Source organism: Bos grunniens, chromosome 19 (genome assembly GCF_055505025.1).
Source record: "Bos grunniens cultivar Pamir isolate PY7600 chromosome 19, Bosgru_T2T1.0, whole genome shotgun sequence".
Taxonomy (NCBI): Eukaryota; Metazoa; Chordata; class Mammalia; order Artiodactyla; family Bovidae; genus Bos; species Bos grunniens.
Window position 1 is genome coordinate 50,143,820 of NC_141183.1, and position 24,316 is coordinate 50,168,135.

The following is a 24,316-nucleotide window of genomic DNA, read 5'->3' on the forward strand; positions in this document are numbered from 1 at the left end:
AGCAAGGTTGCCCCTTTGGTCGTCAAGCCCTTCCCCTAACCCCTAACCACCGCCCATCACTGATCTGTTCTCCGTCCCTTTAGTCTTACCGTTTCCAAAATGCCATATAGAGGGAACATTAATGTATATAATCTTTTGAGACTGGTGTCTTTCACTAGCATAATACCTTTGAGAGTCATCCACAATTCTGCATTTTATCAATATTCTGCTCCTTTTTATTGCTGAAGACTATACCACAGTTTACTCATTTGCCCACTGAAGGACATCTGAGCAGTTTCCAAAGTTTTTGGTGATTATAATTAACGCTGCTATAAACACATACATACAAGTCTGTATGTGGATGTATGTTTTCATTTCTCTAGGGAAAATATCTAAGAGGAGGACTGCTGGTCATCTTGTAAATATACATTTAACTTTATTAAAAAAACAAAACTGCGAAGCTCTCTTAGAAAATGGCTAGACCGTCTTGCCTTCCCACCAGCAACGCAAGGAAGCTCCAGGTGCTCTGCACCCTCGCTGACACTTGGTGTGGTCAGGTATGTGCTTTTAGTCATGGTAATAGGTGTACAGGGGCATCTTGTGATTTTAATGATTATGTTAAATAAACATCTTTTCACGTGCTTATTTGTCATCCTATATCTTCTTTGGTAAAGTTTCTGTTCAAATATTTTGCCTTTTTTTTTTTTTTTTGAGTATTTTCTATTGTTGGGTTTGAGAGTTCTTTATATATTCTAGACATAAATCCTTTATTATGTGTGATTTGCAAATATTTTCCTTTGGTCTGTAGCTTGTCTCTTCATTCTGTTAATGCGTCTTTCACAGAGCAAAAGATTTAATTCTGATTTAGCCTAATCATCAATTTGTTCTTTTATGGATTACGCTTTTGATGATTTAAGAACTCTAACTAAAGATCATGACGATTTTTCTCCCACATGTTCTTCAAAACACTAGTTTTACGTTTTACATGCAAGTCAATGAACTATTTTGTGTTAATTTTTGTATAAAGTATGAGCTATATTCTTTTTTCTTTGCCAATGAATGTACTACTGTTCTAGCATAACCTGTTGAAAAGACTATTTATTCTCTCCCAACTCACTTTGTACCTTTGTAAAAAACCAATTGCCTGTATTTGTGTGAATCTAATTTTGAACTCACTATTCTATTCCACTGGCTAAAAGTAAATTTAAAAGGAATAAACCCACAAAAGAAGGATCAAGTTCAAGCATACCTTGTTTCATTGCACTTTGCCGATACTGTGTTTTTTACAAATTGAAGGTGCGTGGCAACCCTTCATTGAGCATCATTTTCCCAATAGCATTTGTTCACTTTGTGCCTCTGTCACAGTTTGGCAATTCTTACAGTATTTCAAATGCTTCCATCACTATTATATTTGTTATGGGATCTTGATCAGTGATCTTTGATGCTACTATTGTCATTATTTTGGGCGCTACAAACCACGTCCATAAAAGATGGTGGACTTCATTGATTGTTGAAATGACAACAAAGGATTTAGAATACGACATGAGCTTAGTTGATAAAGCAGTAGGAGGGTTTGAGAGGACTGACTCCAATTTTGAAAGAAGTTCTACTGTGAATAAAATGCTATCAAGCAGCACTGCATGCTACAGAGAAACCATTCACGAAAGGAAAGTCAATTGATGTGGCAAGCTTCAGTGTTGTCTTATTTTAACAAAGTGCCACAACCACTCCAGTCTTTAGCAACCCCCACCCTGATCAGGCAGCAGCCATCAACATCACAGCAGGACCCTAACGAGCAAAAAGGTTATGATTCACTGAAGGTTCAGATGATGGTTAGTGTTTTTTAGCACTGAAGTATTTTTTAATTAAGGTATGTAGTTTTTTAGACATAATGCTACCGTACACTTAATAGTATAGTACATACATAACTTTCTGGTAGTCATGTAAGGATGTGAGAGACCATAAAGAAGGCTGAATGCTGAAGAACTGACGCTTTCATACTGTGGTGCTGGAGAAGACTCCTGAGAGTCCCTCGGACAGCAGGGAGATCAAAGCAGTCAATCCCAAAGAAAGTCAACCCAGAATATTCATCGGAAGGACTTATGCTGAAGCTGCAGCTTTGGTCACCTGATGTGAACAGCAGACTCATTGGAAAAGACCCTGACGCTGGGAAAGATTGAAGGTAGGAGGAGAAGGGGACTAGTGAGGATGAGATGGTTAGATACCATCACCAACTCAACTGACATGCTGCTGCTGCTAAGTCGCTTCAGTCGTGTCCAACTCTGTGTGACCCCAGAGACGGAAACCCACCAGGCTCCCCTGTTCCTGGGATTCTCCAGGCAAGAACACTGGAGTGGGTTGCCATTTCCTTCTCCAATGCATGAAAGTGAAAAGTGAAAGTGAAGCTGCTCAGTCATGTCCGACTCCTAGCGACCCCATGGACTCCAGCCCACCAGGCTCCTCTGTCCATGGGATTTTCCAGGCAAGAGTACTGGAGTGGGGTGCCATTGCCTTCTCCACAACTGACATGAGTTTGAGCCAATTCCAGGAGATGGTGAAGGACAGGGAAGGCTGGTGTGCTGCAGTCCGTGGGGTTGAAAAGAGTTGCATACGACTTAGCAACTGAACTGCACTGAACTTTTATATGTACTTGGCAACCCAAGAATTCATGTGAGTCACTTTATCCCAATATTCACTTTAAGTGAATTACAGTGGTTTGGAAACAAATCTGTAATATCTCCGAGATATGCCTGGATGAGAGAGAATGACAGCAACTAAGTTTTGGAAGCTAAAAAGCCAACGGACTATACGATTATTAGAATGTCTGAAATTAAAAAGACAGACCATGCCAAGTGTTAATGAGGATATGAAGCAAGCGGAATTTTTTATATACTGCTGGTAGGATTGTAAAATGGTCTAACCACTTTAGAAAACAGCTTGGCAGTTTCTATGAAAATTAGACACATTTACCATGTGACCTAGCCATTCCGTTCTTAGTCCTTCAAGAGACACAAAAGTATATATCCATACAACATGCACACAAGTGTTCATGGCAGCTTTATCCATAACAGCTAAAAACTAGAAACAAAACAAAGCAAATATACTATATCCAGACAATGGACTCGGGGATTACAAGCAATGAACTACTGACATAGGCAAAAGCATGGCTGAATCTCCAAGTAACTACACTGAGTGAAAGACAGACAAAAAGAGTATAAACTGCATGATCCCATTTATACAAAATTCTAGAAAACGCAAACCCATCTACAGTGACAGAGAACAGATTCCTGGTTGCGGAGGGATGGGAGGAGCAGGAGGAGAGATTACAAAGAGGCTGCGGAACTTCTGGGGATGAGGAATACGTTCATTATCTTGATGTGACGATGGCTTCACGCGTGTGTGTGCTCAGCCATGTCTGCCTCTTGGCGATGGCTTCATGAGTGTACACAGAGGTCCAACTGTACAGAAGCTGCTGACAGGTTAAGTAAGATGAGGACTGAGAACTGACCACTTAACTCAGGAACGTGATGGTCTTCTGTGATCCTGATGAGCAGTTTTGGCGGAGTGAGAAGGAAACGGACTTGATGGAATGCGCTCATAAGAGAAAGGGATTCAAGACAGTGAGTACAGACGACTCTTTCAGGGAATACTTTAAGGGGAGCAGAGAAATGGGAACTGCATGCAGTTCAATATATGTCAATTATACCTCAATAAACCAGTTAAAAAAAAAAAAAAGCAGATGGACAAATAACTGACGTAGCAAACCTGAGCAAGCTGACTCTGGTGCCGGTAGAGAAGAACAGGAAGCAGTTCCACCATTGTCCATGAACACAACCTCACAAGACTGAAGAACCAGCACCTCTAGAAGAGCAGAGGCAGGCAGGGTTACAGTCAACACACCTCTTTCTACTCAGGCAGAAGTTGAGAGGTTTATCCTTTGAAGAGAGTTAAACATTAGCATCTCTGGACAGGGGGACATCAGACACAGCTGAGGCAAGGGCATAATTCTCAAAACAGGAAGAATAAGCGTAGTTTCCAGATTGAATGCTGAGACCCCCCCAGCCTACCGGCCTCCTACAAGGCTGGCAGCCAGGCAGGAGATTAGAAGTCCTCTGGCAGCTAAGACCCCATAAAGAGCCGAGATGTGAAGATGCTGACATGGGTGTTCCCCACACGGCCCAGACAGATCACTTTACAACAGAAACCATGGACAAAGGGCCCTGCCCAAACATACAAAACTGTTCATCAGCTTTTGAGTACCCCACTCTTGAAAGTCAACAGCAGACAAAAGATCACCAAGTATTTGAGGAAAACATCTAACATACTACAACCAGGTTTAAACAAAAGAAAGCAGCTTGGAGGAAGCAGACTATGCCAGAAGAACTTTTAAAAATACACACACACACACACACAAACCAGGCATATCCCCAGAGAAGTAACAGTAAAATTAAAGGATGACAGAAGATATAAAAATACTCAGTAGATGAGGAAATAAAGCTGAAGCAATGTCTTAGGAAGTGGGGAGAGGGGAGAAAAGAAAGAAAAGACAAAAAGAACTAGGAAACTGAAAGAAAAAAAAGAAAGAAAATCAGAGGAAAAGTCTAACATCAAACTACAGGCCTTCCAGAAAGAAGAGAAAACCGAAGGAAGAAAATCACTAACAAAATAATTTCAAGACAATTTCCCAAGACTGAAAGAAATGAGCCTCCAGACTGAAAAGGCCTGTACATCCACGCCAAGGCACAGCATCATGAAATTCCAAGGTTCCTTGGACAAAGAATTTATGGGGAGGAAAAATCAGTAGTAAGATCAAAGATCAGAATGGCTTTGGACTCCTCAACAGCAACTTCAGAAGGTGGAAGGCAAGGGAATAGTCTATAGACTTCTATACACAGTCAGCAAGTCAATCAATTGTAATGATAGAGTAAAGGGACTTTCAGACAATCAAGGTGTAAAAAAAGTTTTCCTCTTCTCCACTCTTTCTCAACAAGCTACTAGAACATTTGCTTCACCAAAGTAAGGGAGCAAGCCAAGAAAAATCCTGACTAGGAGATCCACAGAAGCAGGAAGCGAAGGTAACCCCTAGGATGGTGGTGAAGGGTGATCCCCGCATGATGGCGGGGCCCTGGAGAAGGGCAGGTCAAAAGGTTCTGGGAGGGCTTCCCTGGTGGCTCAGTGGTAAGGAATCTGCCTGTCAAAGCAGGAGACCCAGGTTTGACCCCTGGTCCGGGAAGATCCCATGTGCTGTGGAGCAACTGAGCCCATGCGCCACAACTACCAAGCCCGTGCTCTAGAGCCCGCGCCCCACAAGACAGTCCACCGCATGAGAAGCCCGCACCCCACAACCAAGACTCGACCCGCTCACAGCAGCAAGAGAAAGCCCACACGCAGCAACACAGACCCAGTGCAGCCAAAAAATAAATAAATCAAATTACAGGGAACAAAACAAAGGGTTCTGGGAAAGACTTCTTTAGGAAGAAGAATTGGCAGGAGATCTGATGCAACTGATTATCTTGAGGGGAGACTGAGACAACTAGAGAAAAGTTCAAGCTTGAATGACTGCAGAGAAAACAAAATAAACAGAAATGTAACAATTATTAACTCTAGAAAACAAAATGGTGTGTGGGAAAGGAAAAATAATCATGGTATATATATTACATGGCTCAGCTGTGAACAGTGTTTACACAGACATAATAATGTAAACACTGACTATTGATCTAACCAAATTACAACATAACCAGGAAGGGACAGACAGTGTGCATGACTGTAGAAGCAACGAGGGCTAAATCCTCATTTCATAATGAGAAGTCAATAAATAATGCCTAAAACTGAAAGATCGAGTAGGAACAAAAACATGTCAACTAGAGATTGAGAGATAAATTCATGAACTCAAAAAATAATAATAATTTAAAATGTAACTGCTGCTTTAGGAGAACGGGCTATGGCAAGGGGGTGGAGTGTACAGTCAGTAGATAAGTTTTCATAATAAGAATGTATAGAATTACTTGACTCTTTATATACAGATATAACTTGGATAAAAATTTAGAAGAGAGGAAAAAAGTCCAGAGTAAACAGAAAAGCTGGTAGAGATAGGAATACTTTTAAGAACTAAAGTGAATATAAAACAAACAGCTTTAAATGTACATAACATACTTTAAGTACACTAATTACCCAAAAAGGAGCATTCAAAAAACAAAAGAACTTTTAGCTATTAAAAATATAGTTGCAAAAAAAGAGAGCAGACATAATGAGGAAAGAAAATTATTCAACAAATATTAAAGACATTTTTCCCCAAACTGAAGGACGGCACAGTCTTCAGACTAAAGGGGCCTAGTAAGTACTCAGCACAATGAATAACAAAGGAACCATAGCTAGATAACACTTTAGGCAGTTTCAGAAAATCAAGAGAAGAGCCCTAACAAAAACAAGTCACCTGCAAAGGAATGAGACTCAAACGGGCAACCACTGTCTCTTGGACAATACCTGGATGACAGACAGTAGGCTCAACAATGGCCCCCAAAGATGTCCACATTCTAACCTCCAGAACCTGAGAATACGTTACCTTACAGGCAAAAGGACTTTATGGGTGTGATTAAATTGAGGATCTGCAATGGGGAGAGTAGCCTGAATTAGCCAGGTGGGCCCAATGGAAACATGAGGTCCTTACCAGAGAGAAGAGGTTAGGATCAAAATCAGAAAAGCAACGCCTGGTGTGATGGGATCACTGGTACTGAAGATGGAAGGGAGCCACGAGCCAAGGAATGCAGACAGCCTCAAGATGCTGGAGAAAGCAAGGAAACAGGAGCTCCCCGAGGATCTCTGGAAGAAGCACAGCCCTGCTGACACCTGGGTTTTAGGACTTCTAACTTCCAGAAACATGAGATAACAATCTGTGCTGTTTTAAGCCACCAAGCTTGTGGGAATTTCTGGCAGTAACAAGAGGAAATTCATACAGGGCAGTACTTTCAAGTTCTAAGACAAAGTAATTTTCAATCCAGAAATGTATACCCCATCCATTAAGAACATCTCAATGATCAATGAGAGCAGAGTATTTTTAAATCTAGGAGAAATCAGATAATTGACTCCCCATGAATATTTGGCAACAAATTGACAAACTGAGATCCAGTAAGTTCCCTTACATACAAGCATTCCAGTTACAAACTTCCACAGATGCAAAGGTTAGCCCCTGTGCGCCAGCTGCTGTGCTGTGCATGTGTGAGCAGTCCTGTCTGACTCTTTGCGACCCCACAGACTGTAGCCTGCCTGGCTCCTCCGTCCATGGGTTTCCCAGGCAAGAATACTGGAGTGGGTTGCCATTTCCTCCTCCAGGGGATCTTCACGACCCAGGGGTTAAATCTGCATCTCTTGGATCTCCTGCATTAGCAGGGGAATTGTTTTACCACTGCGCCACCTGGGAAATCCGTGTTGTACTGTACTACTGTACTTTTCAAGGTACCATCCTATAAGATTAAAAATGCTTTCATTTTTATTTTTTACATATTATTTACGTGAAAAGTATTATAAACTTATTACAATACAGTATTATATAGCCGACTGTGTTAGCTGGGTACCTAGGCTAAGTCTGTTGGAACCAAACTTGTATGTATGTAGGGGACTTACTATACAGGAATACAAGAGAGCCAGAAAAGAGCTCCACCCTAGAAGAGCAAGGAAAGGAAGTCCCAAGAGGATCCAGCACACTGGTCCCAGAGAACAACCCACACAAACTGGGAAAGTGTAGGAGGAGAGACAGCATGATCGGGGAGAAGTAACTGAGACAATAAAACCAAGCTGAAAGCGGGGGGGTGGGGGAAGGAAATATATAGAGACCTAGAGAAAAAATGATATAATAAACAGTCCAAATGTGAAGCAAACTAAAATAAAGCATGATTATAAGCACCTGATGGAGGGTTACAAAAGATCTACTTGAACTACAAACTTGTGCAACTAGGAACGCTCTCCTTTGCACAGCTGGGGAGGCAGGCCTCTGAACAAACAGGAATGAATAAGTGATGTTCCAGTTCTTCACCGCTCTATTTACAGGATAGTAACACATTGTAAATGCTGCTTATTGCCAAAAAAAGGCAAATGCTGTTTATTTTCAACTCCTAGGTTCAACCTATGGGTGGTGGTGGTTTAGTTGCTAAGTTGTGTCCGACTCTTGCAACTCCATGTCTGTAGCCTGCTGGGCTCCTCTGTCCATGCGATTCTCCAGGCAAGAATACTGGAGTGGGTTGCCATTTCCTTCTCCAGGGAATCTTCCCAAACCCGGAATCGAAACCAGGTCTCCTGCATTGCAGGCAGATTCTTTATTGACTGAGCTAGAGCACAGAAACCGTGGTTGCATGGCAGAATGCAAAGGGGTTGTGGAAAAAGGATGGGATGACTACCTCATACCCTCTCCTCAAAACTGCTACCACCTCCTCCTCTATTACTTGCAATTTACGACCTTGGTTTCTTTTTCAAAGTAAATAGAACAACCGACGGAAGAGAATTTCCAGACTTCTATCTTTGCCTATTTATATACTGGCTTCCCACCCGTCACTACACTTAGAGTGCCCCCACGACTAGCAAAGGCCACCATTCTCATGCCCTCGTCCATCTCACTTACCTCCTTAAGGACACTGCTACAGCAGCTGTCCCTCCCCTGCCTCATCAATTTACCCTGTGCACAGCACTTTTTTTTTTTAGCTGCACTGGGTCTCCATTGCTGTGCATGAGCTTTCTCAAGTTGCAGCAAGTGGTGGCCACTCTAGTTGTGGGCTGCTCTTGTTACGGAGCATGGGCTCAGTAATTGTGGCATGTGGGCTTAGTTGTCCTGCAGCATGTGGAATCTGCCTGGACCAGGGATCGAACCCCTGACTCCTGCATTAGCAGGTGGATTCTTAACCACTGGCCACCAGGGAGGTGCTGCATCGTTCTTACCAATATACCAACATGCTGTTATTCCTCCCATCTCAAAAACAAAACATCTCTCTTGACTCCACATCCTTCTCCATCCAATGTCCCATTTCTCTGCTCCCCTCTACAGTTACATTCCTAGAAAGAGCTGTCTATACTCACTATCTTAGATTCCTTTTTCCTGTCCTCTCACAAATGCATCCCAGTCAAGCCTGTATCCCTCCAATCCCACCAAAACTGCTCATCAAGGTCACAGATGGCCACCGTGTTGCTAAGTGACATGGTCAATGCTTAATCTTCGTCTTAACCTGTCAGTAGCATTCTAATCTTTCATACCAAAGGATAAAGAAATAGATATAAACAAGTTATTTAATATTATAAAAGGAAAATGAAATAGAACGAGACTGAACATAAGGCAAAGGACTGTCTTCCTGACTGTTTCCGTTTATCATATTCACGTATAATTTTAATCTGAAGATTTGAGCATAGGTGTTAAGGACTTCCCTGGTGGTCCCTTCCAATGCAGGGGGTGAGGGTTCTATCCCTGGTCAGGGAGCTAAGATTCCACATGCATCACAACCAAAAAAACCAAAACATAAAACAGCAGCAGTGTTGCAACAAGTTCAATGAAGATTTTTTAAATGGTCCACATTAAAAAAAAAAGAATAAATGTTAGGACATAAATAATAATAACAGAGTAGTATCTTATGCAGTGGCCGGGTTCTAAAGTCTGAGCATGTATATTTGAAATGGATAACCAACAAGGACCTTCTGTACAGCGCAGGGAACTCTGCTCAGTGTTATGTGCCAGCCTGGATGGGAAGGGGGTTTTCGGGAGAATGGATGCATGTGTATGTATAGCTGAGTCCCTTTCCTGCTCCCCTGACATAATACTGTCAATTAGCTCTACCCAAATACAAAATAAAAAGTTCAAAGTTTGAAAATAAATAAAGAAAAATAAAGTCTGGGCATAAAGCCAAAATCAAGTTCTCACAAAACTACTTTACAAATTCCTAAAACTGCCCAGGAAGTACACCACCACAGTCTCTCTCCAAGTTCAACATGGTCGGTTTCTCCCCTCAAACACGACAGCCGCTTCGTCCATTAAACACAGGACGATTACATTTGGGGACCATGCTGGATGAAGCCTGCAGGCTGCAACTGTAACCACTAGACTCGCAGTCTGTCTGACAAGATGCTCACTGGAGAGGTACCCGAACAAATAACTGCAGGGGCCAAAGACTCCAGCTGCCACCCACACTTCCTCCAGCGCGCTGAGTAAGACAGCTAGAAGAACCACACGCACTACTTAAGCGGCTCCTCTCTCCCTTTTTCTTCTGGTCAGGCAAATATGGTTAAAAGTGAGTTCATGAAATGTCCATACAAAGAGGCTGCGACACACACGGACATGTCCGACTTCACCGTGAATCCAGTGGATGAGGTAACTCTACTGCATGTGTTACATTACTGCCACTACTACAACTAACTACTAGTACTTACTACGACTACTACTAACTACTAGTACTTACTATGACTTCTACTAACTACGACCACCAACACTACCAGTTCAGGTTGCTTCCCTATCTAGCTACTCATTACTATTAAAGATTGTTTCTAGGGTTGAAGACAACCCTAATTCCCCAAACCCACAACAATAAAACAAATGTTCTGACCAGCTTGGCTGCAGCAGTTTTTCAAGCTTCCATAGCTCCACGCGCCACGTAGGGCTCATCTTTTCAGGGTGGGTGGAATCATGGCGTTTGAATCTAACACTCTGCTTGGTTTCCGACTTGGTCGCTTTGGAAAAGCACCAGCTCTGCTGACCCCACTTGACTCTCTACATAGTATAAATGCCTAATGAACCACATTGGACAAATTAGGGAGCAGCCTAATAGGGACCAAAAGTCTTCCTATGTAGAACTCATTCCCTAAGAAACACACCAAAAACAGCATAGATTTCAAAGCTAGGTCAACAGGTATTGTGTAAATATTAAACAGAAAGTTACCAAGAAATGACTGCCTTCATTTCTCACCTAGAGTTTAGGAAAAATAAGAGGATCAATAATACTCTGTGGCAGCAGGACTAGAGGAAAACAACTGTTACAGATGAGAACTTAAATGGTTACAATTCTTCTAAAGGCCAATTTGGCTATATCTTCCAAAAGCCTAAAAAAGAAACAGAAGTACAATCCCTTTGTCCCAGCAATCCAATTTACAGGAATGCAGATCTATGCTGCCCAATACCGTATTCACTCTCACATCTGGCTACTGAGCACTCAAAATGTGGTTAGTCCAATTCAAGATGAGCTGTAAATGCAGAATACACTTTGAATTTCAAAGACCTGACATAAAAAGTACATATGTAAGGTATCTATCTCATTAATATTTATATATCGACTATATGTTAACTCACATTTTTAATATACTCCATTAAATAAAATATGCTACAGAAACTAATTTTACCTGTTTCTTTTCACTCTTTCTTAAAATTTGATTACTAGGAAATTTGAAATTATGTATGTGACTAGCACTATATTTATATTGGACAGTACTACTTTTAGACAAAATGCACAAATATGTATGTACAAGGGTGTTTATCAAAGCATGCTTTATCAAAGTGAAAGACTAAAATAAACCTGAGCATCCATCAATACGGATCTGCTAAATAAACTGCAATAAATCTATTAAATGGAATACTCTATAGCCATTGAAAATGCTGATATACATCGAAATACAGTGACACGAAATAATATATTAAGTAGAAAAAATAAGCTTATAAAATAGTACATAAGATTTTATGTTTGTTTTTTAAAAGTGTGTGTGTGTGTGTGTGTGAGCACAGAAAAAGGTTTGAAAGGATATTCATCAAAATGACAACCATGGTTACCTCTGGGCGGTAAGATTACAGGTAATCCTTATTTTCTTCTTTATGCTTTTAAGTATTTTCTGAATTTTTGAAGTAGGCATGACATAATTATATAATTAGAACAGTAAAGCTATTTTTTAAAAAATGATAGCCATCAGCTGAAACAAAAAGATCAATCTTCCTCACACCAGCTTGGCTAGATGAAGTCTGAGGTAATAAGGGTCCTTAATCCTACCCAGCACTACACTTGGAGAAGCTTAAGGGTGCCTTCCTCCTAAGCAATACTTAAACCCATCCCAAGTAATTAAGAGTGTTCCAGGGTTCTACAGATCATTCATGAGAACTCTGCCATGAACCCATAAAGTGTTAATTGAGAGAACACTGAAATAGATGTTCATGGATTTGTCACCTAAGGCAACTAAGTAATTAACAAGGGGGGAATTTCGCTGACAATACTGGTTGCCTATGGGACAGGGAACTGGGTGGCAGGGGTATGGGGTGGAAAGGACGATTTTTTCTATAGCGTCATTAGTGTCTTTTGAATTTTGAGCCATGTGAATGCAATGCCTACTTAAAAATAAATATAATTTATAAAAACCAAAACAGAACCTTATTTATCAAGATTCCAATGGCGATGACTTACTCAAAATTTTAAAAGTTGTTCTTTAAGGTGTCTATTAGTGCTGTGGTCAAATTGGCATTAAAATATTTAGTCTATTCAAGTCAAAATAGTTGATGGGCCCAGGGAAGGGCCACAGAGAGATATAAGGGTGAACATGAACTAGAAGATGGGAAGGATGGGAACTAGGAAGACAGGGCGGAGCAGGGCAAAGAAAATTTAATTTACTAATAGTGGAATTTGTTGTCATACTCGTAAGCAAGTGAAAAAAAAACTCAACATTTCCTCTATATTTATATCATGTTATACTGTGTTCTTGCGGGGGGCGGGGTGGGGGGCGGTTTGCTTACAGGAAATATCAAAATGTCAACCACTGTTTCTATTAAAGGTCTTTAATGATATTGCATTTTGGACCTGTAATGAAACATGGTGCTCACTGCAGTCTGTAATGCATCTCATTAAATACATTAATAACATGCATTTCGCTAAAAGGTCAACTTATTACGGCTGAAGTTTGGCTTTCCTGTAATCACTTCATCTAAAGCTACAGCGCAAACTCTGGAAAAGACAGGAGAGCGCCTGTTACAGGAATGCTCTCTCAGTTCCCTCTCCATCCAAACCAGCTGTGCTTAATTAAGAAATCACCATTAGCGTTTTTGTGTGGGATAATGGTATTGTGATTTTTTAAAAAATCCTTTTCTCTCAGAGACCACGCTGATTCCCTGATAAAATGACAGACTGTCTGGTATTTGCTTCAAAATTAAGCAGAAGTAGAAGAAAAGTTAGTTTAAGCAGATGAAATAAGATGGGCCATGAGTTGATTATTGCTTAACTGGTAATGGTGTATAAGTTCTCTGTACGTACAACTCTCTCTACTTTTATATAGGTTTGATATATTCCATAATGAAAAGTTTTAGATATACTCATGCTGGAGGTTTCCTTAAGTATCTTGCCTTCTTCTTTATATATTGTTGCCACCAACATAAAGGAACCATCTCCTAATGCTACAGATAGAAGTTTTTATTTATTTTTTTTTCTTCTTTTTTAATAATTTTTATTGGACTGTAGTTGATTTACAATGTTGGGTAAGTTTCAGGTTATGACAAAGTGAATCAATTATACATATACATATGTCCACTCAATGGGACTCAATTACAGAGTATCAAGTAGAGTTCCTATGCTATACAGTGAGTGAGTGAGTAAAGTCGCTCATCGTGTCAGACTCTTTGCGACCCCATGGACTGTAGCCTACCAGGCTCCTCCCTCCATGGAATTCTCCAGGCAAGAGTACTGGAGTGGGCTGCCACCTCCCTCTCCATGGGATCCTCCCAACCCAGGGACCAAACCCGGGCCCCCCGCATCCCAGGCAGATGCCCTAACCTCCGAGCCACCAGTAGGTCCCTATTAATTATCTTTTTTTATATTGTTATTGTTCAGTCACTCAGTCATGTCCGACTCTTTGCAACCCCATGGACTGCAGCATGCCAGGCTTCCTGTCCTTCACTATCTCCCAGAGTTTGCTCAAACTCCTATCCATTGAGTTGCTCAGATGGTAAAGAATCTGCCTGCAATGCTGGAGACCCGGGCCTGATCCCTGGATTGGGAAGATCCCCCGGAGAAGGGAATGGCCACCCACTCCAGTATTCCTACCTGGAGAATCCCATAGATATTTGTCTTTTTTTTTTTTTTAATTTTATTTTATTTTTAAACTTTACAATATTGTATTAGTTTTGCCAAATATCGAAATGAGTCCACCACAGGTATACCTGTGTTCCCCATCCTGAACCCTCCTCCCTCCTCCCTCCCCATACCCAGAAGTTTTTAAAAGAAAATCGGAGAGAAAAAGCTCACCTATTTAAAGAAATGGTTCTGTGCATGGAAAATCTCTTAATTTTGATATGGTTACTTCATGACTTACCACTTGCTAAGTTGCTTCAGTCGTGTCCGACTCTGTGCAACCCCATAGATGGCAGCCCACCAGGCTCCGCTGTCCCTGGGATTCTCCAGGCAAGAATACTGGAGTGGGTTGCCATTTCCTTCTCCAATGCATGAAAGTGAAAAGTGAAATTGAAGTCGCTCAGTCATGTCTGACTCTTAGCGACCCAATGGACTGCAGCCTGCCAGGCTCCTCAGTCCATGGGATTTGCCAGGCAAGAGTACTGGCGTGGGATGTAACTACAAAAATATCCCCCCAAAATGCCTCTGAAATTATTTCACAGCAAGAGTTATAATCACTAAATGTAATACCAGCGTGATTGGGGACCAAGAGCACTGAGGAAGAAAGGAGAGATATGCTTAGTTTCTGAAAAGTAGAGTTCAAGGTGCTTACGGTACAAAGGCACGCTGCTCAGGACTTGACTTTGGCTTAAATACAGCTGGAAGTCCGCTCTGTTTTAGAGAATGTTGTTAAGACTATGAGAGTAAATGACCGGGCGGTGGAGAGAATACGCCAAGAAAACACAGCCTAAGAAGAAGATCCTAAATGTGGTGAAACTGACACTGAGAGGATAAAAGAAGAGGCTGAGATGAGAAAGGATCAGAAACACAGGAGAACCCACACATCATGTGGAAGCACCAAAACCAAAGGGCAATAATTTCAAGGAAAGGGTGAATGCTCCAGGGAGGTAGTAACTGGGCTTGGCAATAAAGAAATCTCTGATCACTTTTTCTTAAGTCATAGGAGGCCGAGGCTGAATTGTAAGTATCACAGTAGAATAGAACACTACTCATTTTCAAGAACAAATGGTTCATTTAAATTATATAAGGGGGACTTTCCTGCTGGTCCAGTGGCTAAGACTCCTTGCTCCCAATGCAGGGGGTCCTGGGTTCAATCCCTGATCAGGAAATTAAGATCCCACACACCTCAACTAAGACCGAGCACAGCCAAATAAACAAATAAAAATATAAAAAATAAATTGTATAGGGAATTCGAACACTGGTAAAAAGTCAAAAAACACTGAAGGGACTTCCCTGGTGGTCCAGTGAATCTGCCTGGCAATGCAGGGGACACGGGTTTGATCCCTGGTCAGGGAACCAAGATTCCACATGTCACAGAGCAACTGGGCCCACGCACTGCAACTACTGAGCTCCCACGCCAAAAGTCGGTGCACTGCAAGGAAAGATCCTGGGTATTGCAATTAAGACCCAAGGCAACCAAATATACTAAAAAAAAAACACTGGAGACAGTAGGGATGACGGTTAGTTACACTGATAACCACTATTCAGAGGGCTGAACACTGCCAGACAACTCTTTCTGCAGAAAAAAGAGAATATGTGTACCTAACATTCGTGGTGTGCAGTGTGCCAGACACTGTGCTAATGCTTGATATCGATCATGTTCTTTAATCCTCACAATCATATTATCCCCATCTGACTGTGAAGTTAAGTAACTTGCTCAAGATCACTCAGCTAATCCACTGCTGAGATGGAATCTAAACCCAGGCAGTCTGACCTTACTGGAAGACCAACCAAATTGAAAAGAGATTTAATTAAGGAAAATAAGTTCCAGGGTTTGTTTTGGGGTCAGTACAAATTCAGCCAATGTTCCACACCAGCTATATATATATATATATATATATATATATATATATATATATATATATACACACACACATATATATATAAAAAACACAGTATAAATTGTTCATCCAGAGTAACATAACCAAGAAGTTTTTCTTAAACTCTGTTCACAGAATAGGGAAACACACAAATATTATACAGTCATAAAGGTAAAAACAAAAATTAGCTACCCTTCAGATGCATAGCAATTCTGGTAATTAGAAAACTCTCCTAGATAACTAATAAGCACCTACTGTGGAGCACAGGGAACTCTAATCAATACTCCATAATATATGGGAAAAGATCTAAAAAAGAGTGGATATATGTCTATGTATAACTGATTCATTTTGTTGTACACATGAAACTAAAACAACAGTGTAAATCAACTATACTCTAATAAAAATTAAAAAAAGAAAACTCTCCACCCTCCCATCTTAGACTATGTGATACCAAACAAATATTCCTTTCTTCTCCCTTCTCCTCTGCAACCCATTCAGTCAGGTTGACAGACATCTGTTAGATTAACTAGAATGCACCAATGAGGCAAAGAAGCAATTGGTTAAGTAGGAAAAGAGACAGATTAAAAAGACTTGAACTGTTGCAAAAATAAAAGTTACACAACAGTAAAATAGCTAAACAAACTAAACTGCATCCAAGAGTAAGAATGTGTCCCTTAAACCAAGCACTGACTAACCCTTAAAATACCTACATTTTGAGATGAATCCCAAAAAGGGGGGTGGGGAGAGGGTTGGCTCAAGCAAGAAGAGTAATGAGTAACAAAACGGAAAAAGCTTCATTAGGAAACACTGAAGACATTTAATCTAGAGCAGTTGAGGTCTCCTTCCAAATTTCCATACGGGAAATTAGGGCACTAGGGCATTAAAAATAGCAAAGAAATGCTCCAAAAACCTCAAAAATGCTAAAAACCATCAAGCTATCATTTATTTGAGGGAGGAAGGGGGGAAGAGTTGGGAAGCCGCTTACAAAAGACCCACCCTCACAGTATCTGCAGGTTCCTGACTTCAAGTGTGGCAGGACACAATCTGAAGACTGGCCGCTTGGAAGTCATTCCCCACTAAACGCGGTAGTCCCCGCTGAGAAAGATGCACAGGACTCCTACCCTAGAAATCCTACACTTTTATCTGGAACAGTTTAAGGTGACTCTACCAAGAGGCAGACACCAAATCAGATGTCCTCCTCAGGACCCTTCTCATTCAAACTCCATGATATTATAAAAACAAGCTGGAAAGAGCAAATGACAACAATAAGCCTCAAGACTTCCCTGGTTGTCCTGTGGCTCAGACCCTGTACTCCCAATGCAGGGGGCCCAGGTTCAATCCCTGGTCAGGGAACTAGATCTCACATGCCACAACCAAGAGTTCGCATGCCGCAAGTAAAAATCTTACCTGCCACTACCAAAAATCCTGCATGCCACAACCAAGACCCAGCACAGCCAAATCAATCAATATTTAAAAAAAACAAAAACAAAAAAACCCACTAAGTCTCAGCCTACAAACAAGGGATGGCAATCCCAGCAGCCCGTACCTTGCTCAGCCCCAGTCCTCAGTGCCGCTGGGCACACAAGCACACTGCAGGCGGCTCCTAGACTGGAAGGCAGAAAAGGCTGGAGGAGTCTGTCTCTGCCAGGTGGGATCTGGCTATGTAACTATGGCCTTTGGTTCTCTCATCTGGAAAATAATTGCTAAACTCCTTTTCTAAAATTCTGGGACTTCACAGACCAGCAGTTCTTTACAACTTTTTCCTCCTTCTGTGGTCCCTACCTTCTCCTCACTCTATGCAACTCAGAGGAAGACAGAAGTAAGGTCATCTCTGTATGTTGTTCTAGAAACTACCCAACAAAGCAAGGCATCCTTTAAGCACATGACATACAACTTAAACCAACTGAGTTTAGTCACTTACTGTCTCCCTTTCGTTTTGTACCAGCAGGTTCTCTCTGAGCATTAAAAGAGTAACTCAGGGATTTCTCTCAAGGTTTGGTAGCTACAACTCTGCCCTCCCGGTGCAGGGTTCCCAGGTCCGAACCCTGGTCAGGGAACTGGATTACACATGCTGCAGCCAAGAGTTCTCACACCACTACTGAAGCACCCAGCATGGCACAACAAAGATCGAAGATCCTGTGTGTCCCAACTAAGACCCAACACAGTCAAATAAATAAACATTTAAAAAAACAAAAAACCTAAAGATTTTAAAATAAAAATTTTTTAAAATAACTCAAAACCAAGGGGAGGGGGAGGGCATGTGAGATCTGGGGTAGAAATAAGGAGAATAGACAGAACTCCATCTGTCTTGATCAAAATTGCCTTCATTTGACAAAAGGGTTATACTGTTATCTTTTTTAATTTAAAAATCACTATGTTACATCATCACTAAAGCCAAGTCTTCTCAACTCTGTGGTGCTGTGAATACAATCACAGTAGATCCCAATGAACCCCCGGGGTTCTGCGCATCCCAGTGCAGCATGAGTACTCTTACTGTTTTTGAGGGCGCTGGCAAATTCTGGGCCACCTTTGTCCTTGAAGACAGGGAAAACATCTGGTTGAGGAAGCTGATTGGTGGTCAGCAGAGCCTTTTGCAGCTTTATCCTTCCTTCCAAGAGCTGGTCCCACAGTGCTGAGACAGAAAATAGAATTCCATTTCTCAGTTATAAAATCTTCCTGAGGTGGGGAGTAGGGGAGGGACCGGAAATCAAAACAGCCTCTAAACAGCACGGCTTTATCAGTTTCATGCGATGGAAACGCTGTTTATTACAGGAAATAAATCCAGTATCTGGACGCATGAGATATCTGGATAAATCCAGTATCTTGACTTGCTACATGAGAGAAAGGATGCGACAGCCCAACGAGAGAAGATGCCCATCTCCTCAACCTTCCTCAGCCGCCTGAAGTAGTAGGGCAGAGCCAGCGAAGCAGGTGAGGGTAGCAGGGGTGGGCCAAGCACAGGGGAATGGTGCTTTAGGCCTCTAGGTAAGTGGGGCACGTCACCAACGAACTGGCAGGACACAAGACACAGGAGACAGCAAAGGCTTCCCTGGTGGCTCAGACGGTAAAGAATCTGCCTGAAGTGCAGGAGACATGGGTTGGATCCCTGGGTTGGGAAGATCCCCTGGAGAAGGCAATGACTACGCACTCCAGTATTCTTGCCTAGAGAATTACATGGACAAAGGGGCCTGGTGGGTTACGGTCAACGGAGTCACAAAGAGTTGGACACGACTGAGTGACTAACACACACACACATACACACACACAAGGGAGAGAGCAAACTGCCTAAAACAAACAGACAAACAAAACGGAGAGCAAATGCAGACACTCTGAAAAACAAGCAGTGTACAAACCTATCTGATTCTTCACAGCTCGGCCTTTCTCCACCTCCTCGGAAACTCTGACCTCAGAGAAGGTCATCACCACCCCGTCGTCCTCACTGGCCCTGGCTTCGGCCTTGTCTTCCTCACTCGCATCTTCAGAGTCTTCCTCACCTTCCCCTTCTTCCATACCACTCTCCTCCTTGTCTTCCTCTTCCTCCTCACTGCTACCAAGGTCGTCCATTCCCTCAGTAAATTTTTCAAAGTCACTGATGCTCTGGACACTGAAGCCCGACGATGTCTGTGAGTGGCTCCCGCTCCTCTTCTTCCAGGCCAGGCTGCTGTCCCCCTCGTCCCCGCCCTCCTGATCCTCAGCACTCATGGCTTCCTCATCGGACTCCTCCAGGCCCAGGCCCTCTGAATCTCCATCTGCAGACCCGTCCTCATCAGATATTTCTTTATCTAAACGAGGGAGGGAAAAGGAAAATCTTGAAACAAATACTTGGCCATTTCTTTCATTTCACCTAAAGGATTATGGCACCTGTCCAAAAAAAAAAGTATTACCATACTCAGTGCAACTCAATAGCACAATCCCTATCACACTAGTGATGCTTATTATTAAATACTTATTAAGCACCTATTATGAACCAGCCGTGGATAAAAACTAGAGACTGACAAATAGAATGCAGAATCTGTGGGGAGGGGTTCACAGTCTGCTAGGAGTGGTAGATACAACCAACAACCGCGCTGCAGTGTCGTTAGTATAGTGAGAGATGGCTTCAGGTGAAAGATACCTTATAGCTTTACTTATTAAGCATAAGTAGCAGCTCATCAGACGGAGAAAGGGGAAGGAAAGGAAAAGCAGCAGAGACAAAGGTCCAGCACACAAAAGTGTCCTGAGGGAATTCCACGGGGAGCCACTGCTTGCAAGCCTGCCTGCCAACGCAGGGGACAAGTGTTCGACCCCTGGTTCAGAAGATTCCACATGCTGTTTGGTGCAAAGGGCAACTAAGCCTGTGCGCCGCAACTACTGAAGCCCGTGCATTGTAGAGCTTGCTCTGCAACAAGAGATGCTACTGCAATGAGAAGTCCATGCACTGCAACTAAAGAAAGCCTACATGGAGCTACACAGACCCAGCACAGCCAAAAATTAACTAATTTTTTTTTTTTTTAAGTACATTGAGGTGCAGGATGCTAGGATATGAGCTCAGAGAGTTATTCAGGGTTTTTTGGTTTTAATTTGAGGCTATGCCACGCAGCATGCAGGGCTTCCCAGGTGGTGCTAGTGGTAAAGAACCCACCAGCCAAATGCAGGAGAGGTAAGAGACGTGGGTACGATCCCTGGGTTGGGAAGATCCCCTGGAGGACATGGCAACCCACTTCAGGATTCTTGACTGGAGAATCCCACGGACAGAGAAGGCTACAGTCTATAGGGTCGCATAGAATCAGACACGACTGAAGCGACTTAGCACGAACACATGCAGTATGCTAGTTCCCTGACCAGGGAGCCACCCGTGCCCCCTGCAACAGAAGTGCAGAGTCTTAACCACTGGACCTCCAGAGAAGTCCCGCCAGGAGGGGTTTTGTCTTCCATGGGAAGGTGTCTAAACTTGATCCTTCAGTAAATGGAATATTAGTTATGGCTTCTGATTTTACTTATAGAAAAATCTGAATTATATTATAGAAATTAAATTATAGAAAAAATTACTTTTACTTCTGATATTTACAGGTCTTTCTGTATCATCATTGATCATCCAATCTCTTTCAGTGCAGAACACAAAGGTCCCACATACGGGAAGCATAATTGTACAGGGGCCTGTTACCAATAACTTTCTTCATAAAACAAAGATTTTATGAAAACATAATAGATCTTAAGTACTTCTTTAAGTGAATATCAGATATACTTTAATATATAGACTCAAGACACAGAAGGCTGTGAAAACTATACAGTTCCAAATAGTAAAGAGAAATAATCCTTTAAGTTCTTTACATGTATGATAGTAGTTTAAAGTATAGATCTTAGAGTCAGACTAACTTATTTGAGTTCTGGGCTGCACTTACTAGATATATGACCTTGCATAAGTTATGTAACACATATGCCCCTCAATTTCCTTATCTGCAAAATGGGGATAAACAGTAGCAACCTCACAGGGCTGCTGGGAAGATTAAACAAGATGATCATGTACCCAGAACTGTTTCAAGGCCTAAATCAGGGATATCAGAGCATGACTGATTACTTCTTTCATATTATCTGTGGGTTCTCAACATGGTCCCTCTGACCTCTCTACAGGAAAACGAATAGCATCCACTCACGAATCACCACATCCAGCCCCCTTCTCCCACTCAGAGAAACTCACAATCTTTAAAACTATAAGCCCACATCCTCCTAACTCTTGCAGGGAACAGGGAAGGGTTATGAAAGTTTTACAATGGCAAAGAAATGAGTGTCACAATATTACCCAGTGACTCAATGCAAGACTTGACAAACCAAAGGAAAATCTATGAGTAGCATGCTCATCAGACACAATGCTTTTTCAACACATGCGTGTGTGTGTGTGTGTGTGCTAAGTTGCTTCAAGTCATGTCCGACTCTGTAACTCCATGGACTACATACAGCCTGCCAGGCTCCTCATTCCACTGGATTCTCCAGGCAAGAATACTGGGGTGGGTTGTCATGCCCTTCTCCAGGGATCTTCCTGATCCAGGAATCAAACCCACGTCTCTTACGTCTCCTGCATTGGCAGGCGGATTCTTTACTTCTAGTGCCACCTTGGAAGCCCAACACATAGCCCTCTCCAAAATCTAAATACGGAAGGCCTTCTCTGTCACTCCATTTCAGGGTGAACCATTAGTGTAAACATTAGGAATAGAGCAACTTAATAGCTCTAGGCTTTAGATTCCTTACAAAGTGAAATTAAGTACTTCAGAGGGCCATTTCTAATGCCGAATCAATGACAGTAAGTGGGGGCATCCTAAGACAGTGGCTGTGCAGTGGTCACCCAAAAGAAAAAAAGATTTAACCCCTCCAAATTAGGAAAGACATGCAAGTAGGTCTACTCACCAGATGAGCCTGACAGAGTCTGCTCCCAATGGTCTTCCTTCCAAGCTTTTCTAGACGTGGTCTTGCCAGAATATCTCTTGTCTGTGTCCAAGAGGGAGGCTGATGCCAGCTTTCGAATGCTACCCACCGCCTGAAAATCACCTTCCCCATCTTCCCCTTCATCAAACCTGTCAATCACTTTGGCAGCAGTGGCTGTGGGGGGAGGGGGAAAAGTAATCAGAACCTCCTGGTTAGAACCAACTTTAAGGGCGACCCTGTTCAACCCTTTAAATTCATGCTTGAAAGTCCTCTGCAAAATCCCCACCAACTTCTGAGAACAGGGACCTCACTACCTCCAGACTACTCACACTACCTTGCTACTATTCCTGAACAGAAAGCTGACTCTCTGCATCTACTAGAAAGATATATTTCCAGGCCTTGGAACACAGAAAACTAAGTCTAAATTCCTCCTCCACACGCGACAGTCACTCAGATATTTCAAGTCAGCCATCATCATGTTGTATCCTACTCCAGCCCATGCCTCAGGAGTTTTCTTTGCTTATCCAGGCTAAACAACCTCAGTTCCTTCAACTGATTATTCCTAAGAAACGGTCCAGCACTCTCATTTATCCCTCTGTATTCTCCCTTCCTCGCACTTCTCGGACTCAAGCCTAAAGCAGGATTACTCTCAACTAGACTTTGAACAGCAGCTTACAGAAGGGCTGCCTTATTCGTCAACCACTAAGCAAGCGTGTTGAGGCCTGAAAAGGCTTAAGGGGCACCACGGACGCCTACTTCTTCCTTCAATCCTCCAAGTAAGTTATCAGAGGCAGGCAGTTTGTTTTTTTAAAAGAATGAAACTTCCTTCTCCTCATTTCTAATGCGATGCCAGTAAGGGCATCCTGAAAGATGACTACCAACCCGAGGCCAACCTGGCTGTCCGCCACAGCCCTGGATCAACAGTTAACCCAAGCCCGAGTGCTCCGGGCGCCCCGCCCACCCGAGCACGAAGTCCAGAAAACACATCAGGAGAATCCCGACGCTCTCCTCCCCGAGTCCCAGGGGGCCCCCCTTCCCGGGAAACAGTTTTCCTCTGAGCAGGGGGAAAGGAGGGTAGGCTGAGCGGCAAGGCCCAGCCGCCGGCCCCTCACGCGCCCCCCAAGTCCTCCCGGGGCCAGGCCCGCCGCCCCGCACGTGGCCTTGCCCGCGTCAGGCCTCACCCTCCTCCGGGTCGGCCTCAGGATCCGCCTCGCGCGGTCGCGGGTTCAACAACTGCTCCAGCTGCAGCGCCAGGGACTGCGGTCCCGCCATGGTCATCAAGGCCTCGCCCGGCGCCGCGCTCGTGAACGTCGCTCTCTCCCTGCCGAGTCCTCTCGCCTGAGAGACGGATGCCCGCGCACCGTCAGGGACGCGCCGAGCCGCACGCCCGGCTCCGGGTCGCCAACTTCCGGGAGGCTCTCGGGAGGGGGCGGGGCTTGCGTCACTACGGGCGTTGCTAGGACGGAGGCGCACGCGCCCGGAAGGCTGCGGCGTGTGGGTGTGCGCCTGCGCCGAGGGGCGGGGGGAGGGGAGGGGCTGGGCCGCGCGGGAGCGCGCAAGGGCACGTGGCTGCCGCTGGCCCAGAGCCGAGACTGTGAAGCGCTGCTCGCGTCCTCTTGCGTAAAGTATGCCTCGAGATTTGTCCGAGATTTGCTTGGGAATAAAGTGTAGTGTAGCCATGACCTGCGGTGACTGATTTGGAAAACAGGAGGAGTAAAGGGTAAGCGTCTCGAGCCTCACGTGTACTTTAGGGCAAGCACAGATTGGGATCCAGAGCAGGTTTGGCGTTTCACAATGTGGAGGAGTCTGGGGCCCGGCGCACGCCTCTGACCCACCGGTAGTCCTGATTTGGAAATCCTACCTAAGGGATGGGCATGTGTTAAGTGTGCGGTGGACTGCTGGCATCTTTATTAATAGGAATAATTATTACAGAAAGTGCTATGGTTGTGCATAAATAAAGATTGATTCTATAACTTTCCCAAGTAGCCTTGTCTG

General features: G+C 43.2%; 1 protein-coding gene across 2 annotated transcripts in view; it reads right to left on the bottom strand.

Moving 5' to 3' along the window:
• Window positions 1-23,738, bottom strand: part of AATF (apoptosis antagonizing transcription factor) — a 108,036-nt gene extending 84,298 nt beyond the window's left edge. For both annotated transcript variants that reach the window (XM_086360412.1, XM_086360413.1), the window contains exons 1-4: window positions 23,503-23,738; window positions 22,304-22,495; window positions 19,276-19,704; window positions 18,417-18,554 (exon numbers count right to left, since the gene is read on the bottom strand). In XM_086360412.1, the coding sequence (XP_086216538.1) occupies window positions 18,417-18,554; window positions 19,276-19,704; window positions 22,304-22,495; window positions 23,503-23,599 (856 nt within the window). In that variant the 5' untranslated portion in view covers window positions 23,600-23,738. The remainder of the gene's footprint in view (window positions 1-18,416; window positions 18,555-19,275; window positions 19,705-22,303; window positions 22,496-23,502) is intronic.
• Between the last annotated feature and the right edge of the window lie 578 nt (window positions 23,739-24,316).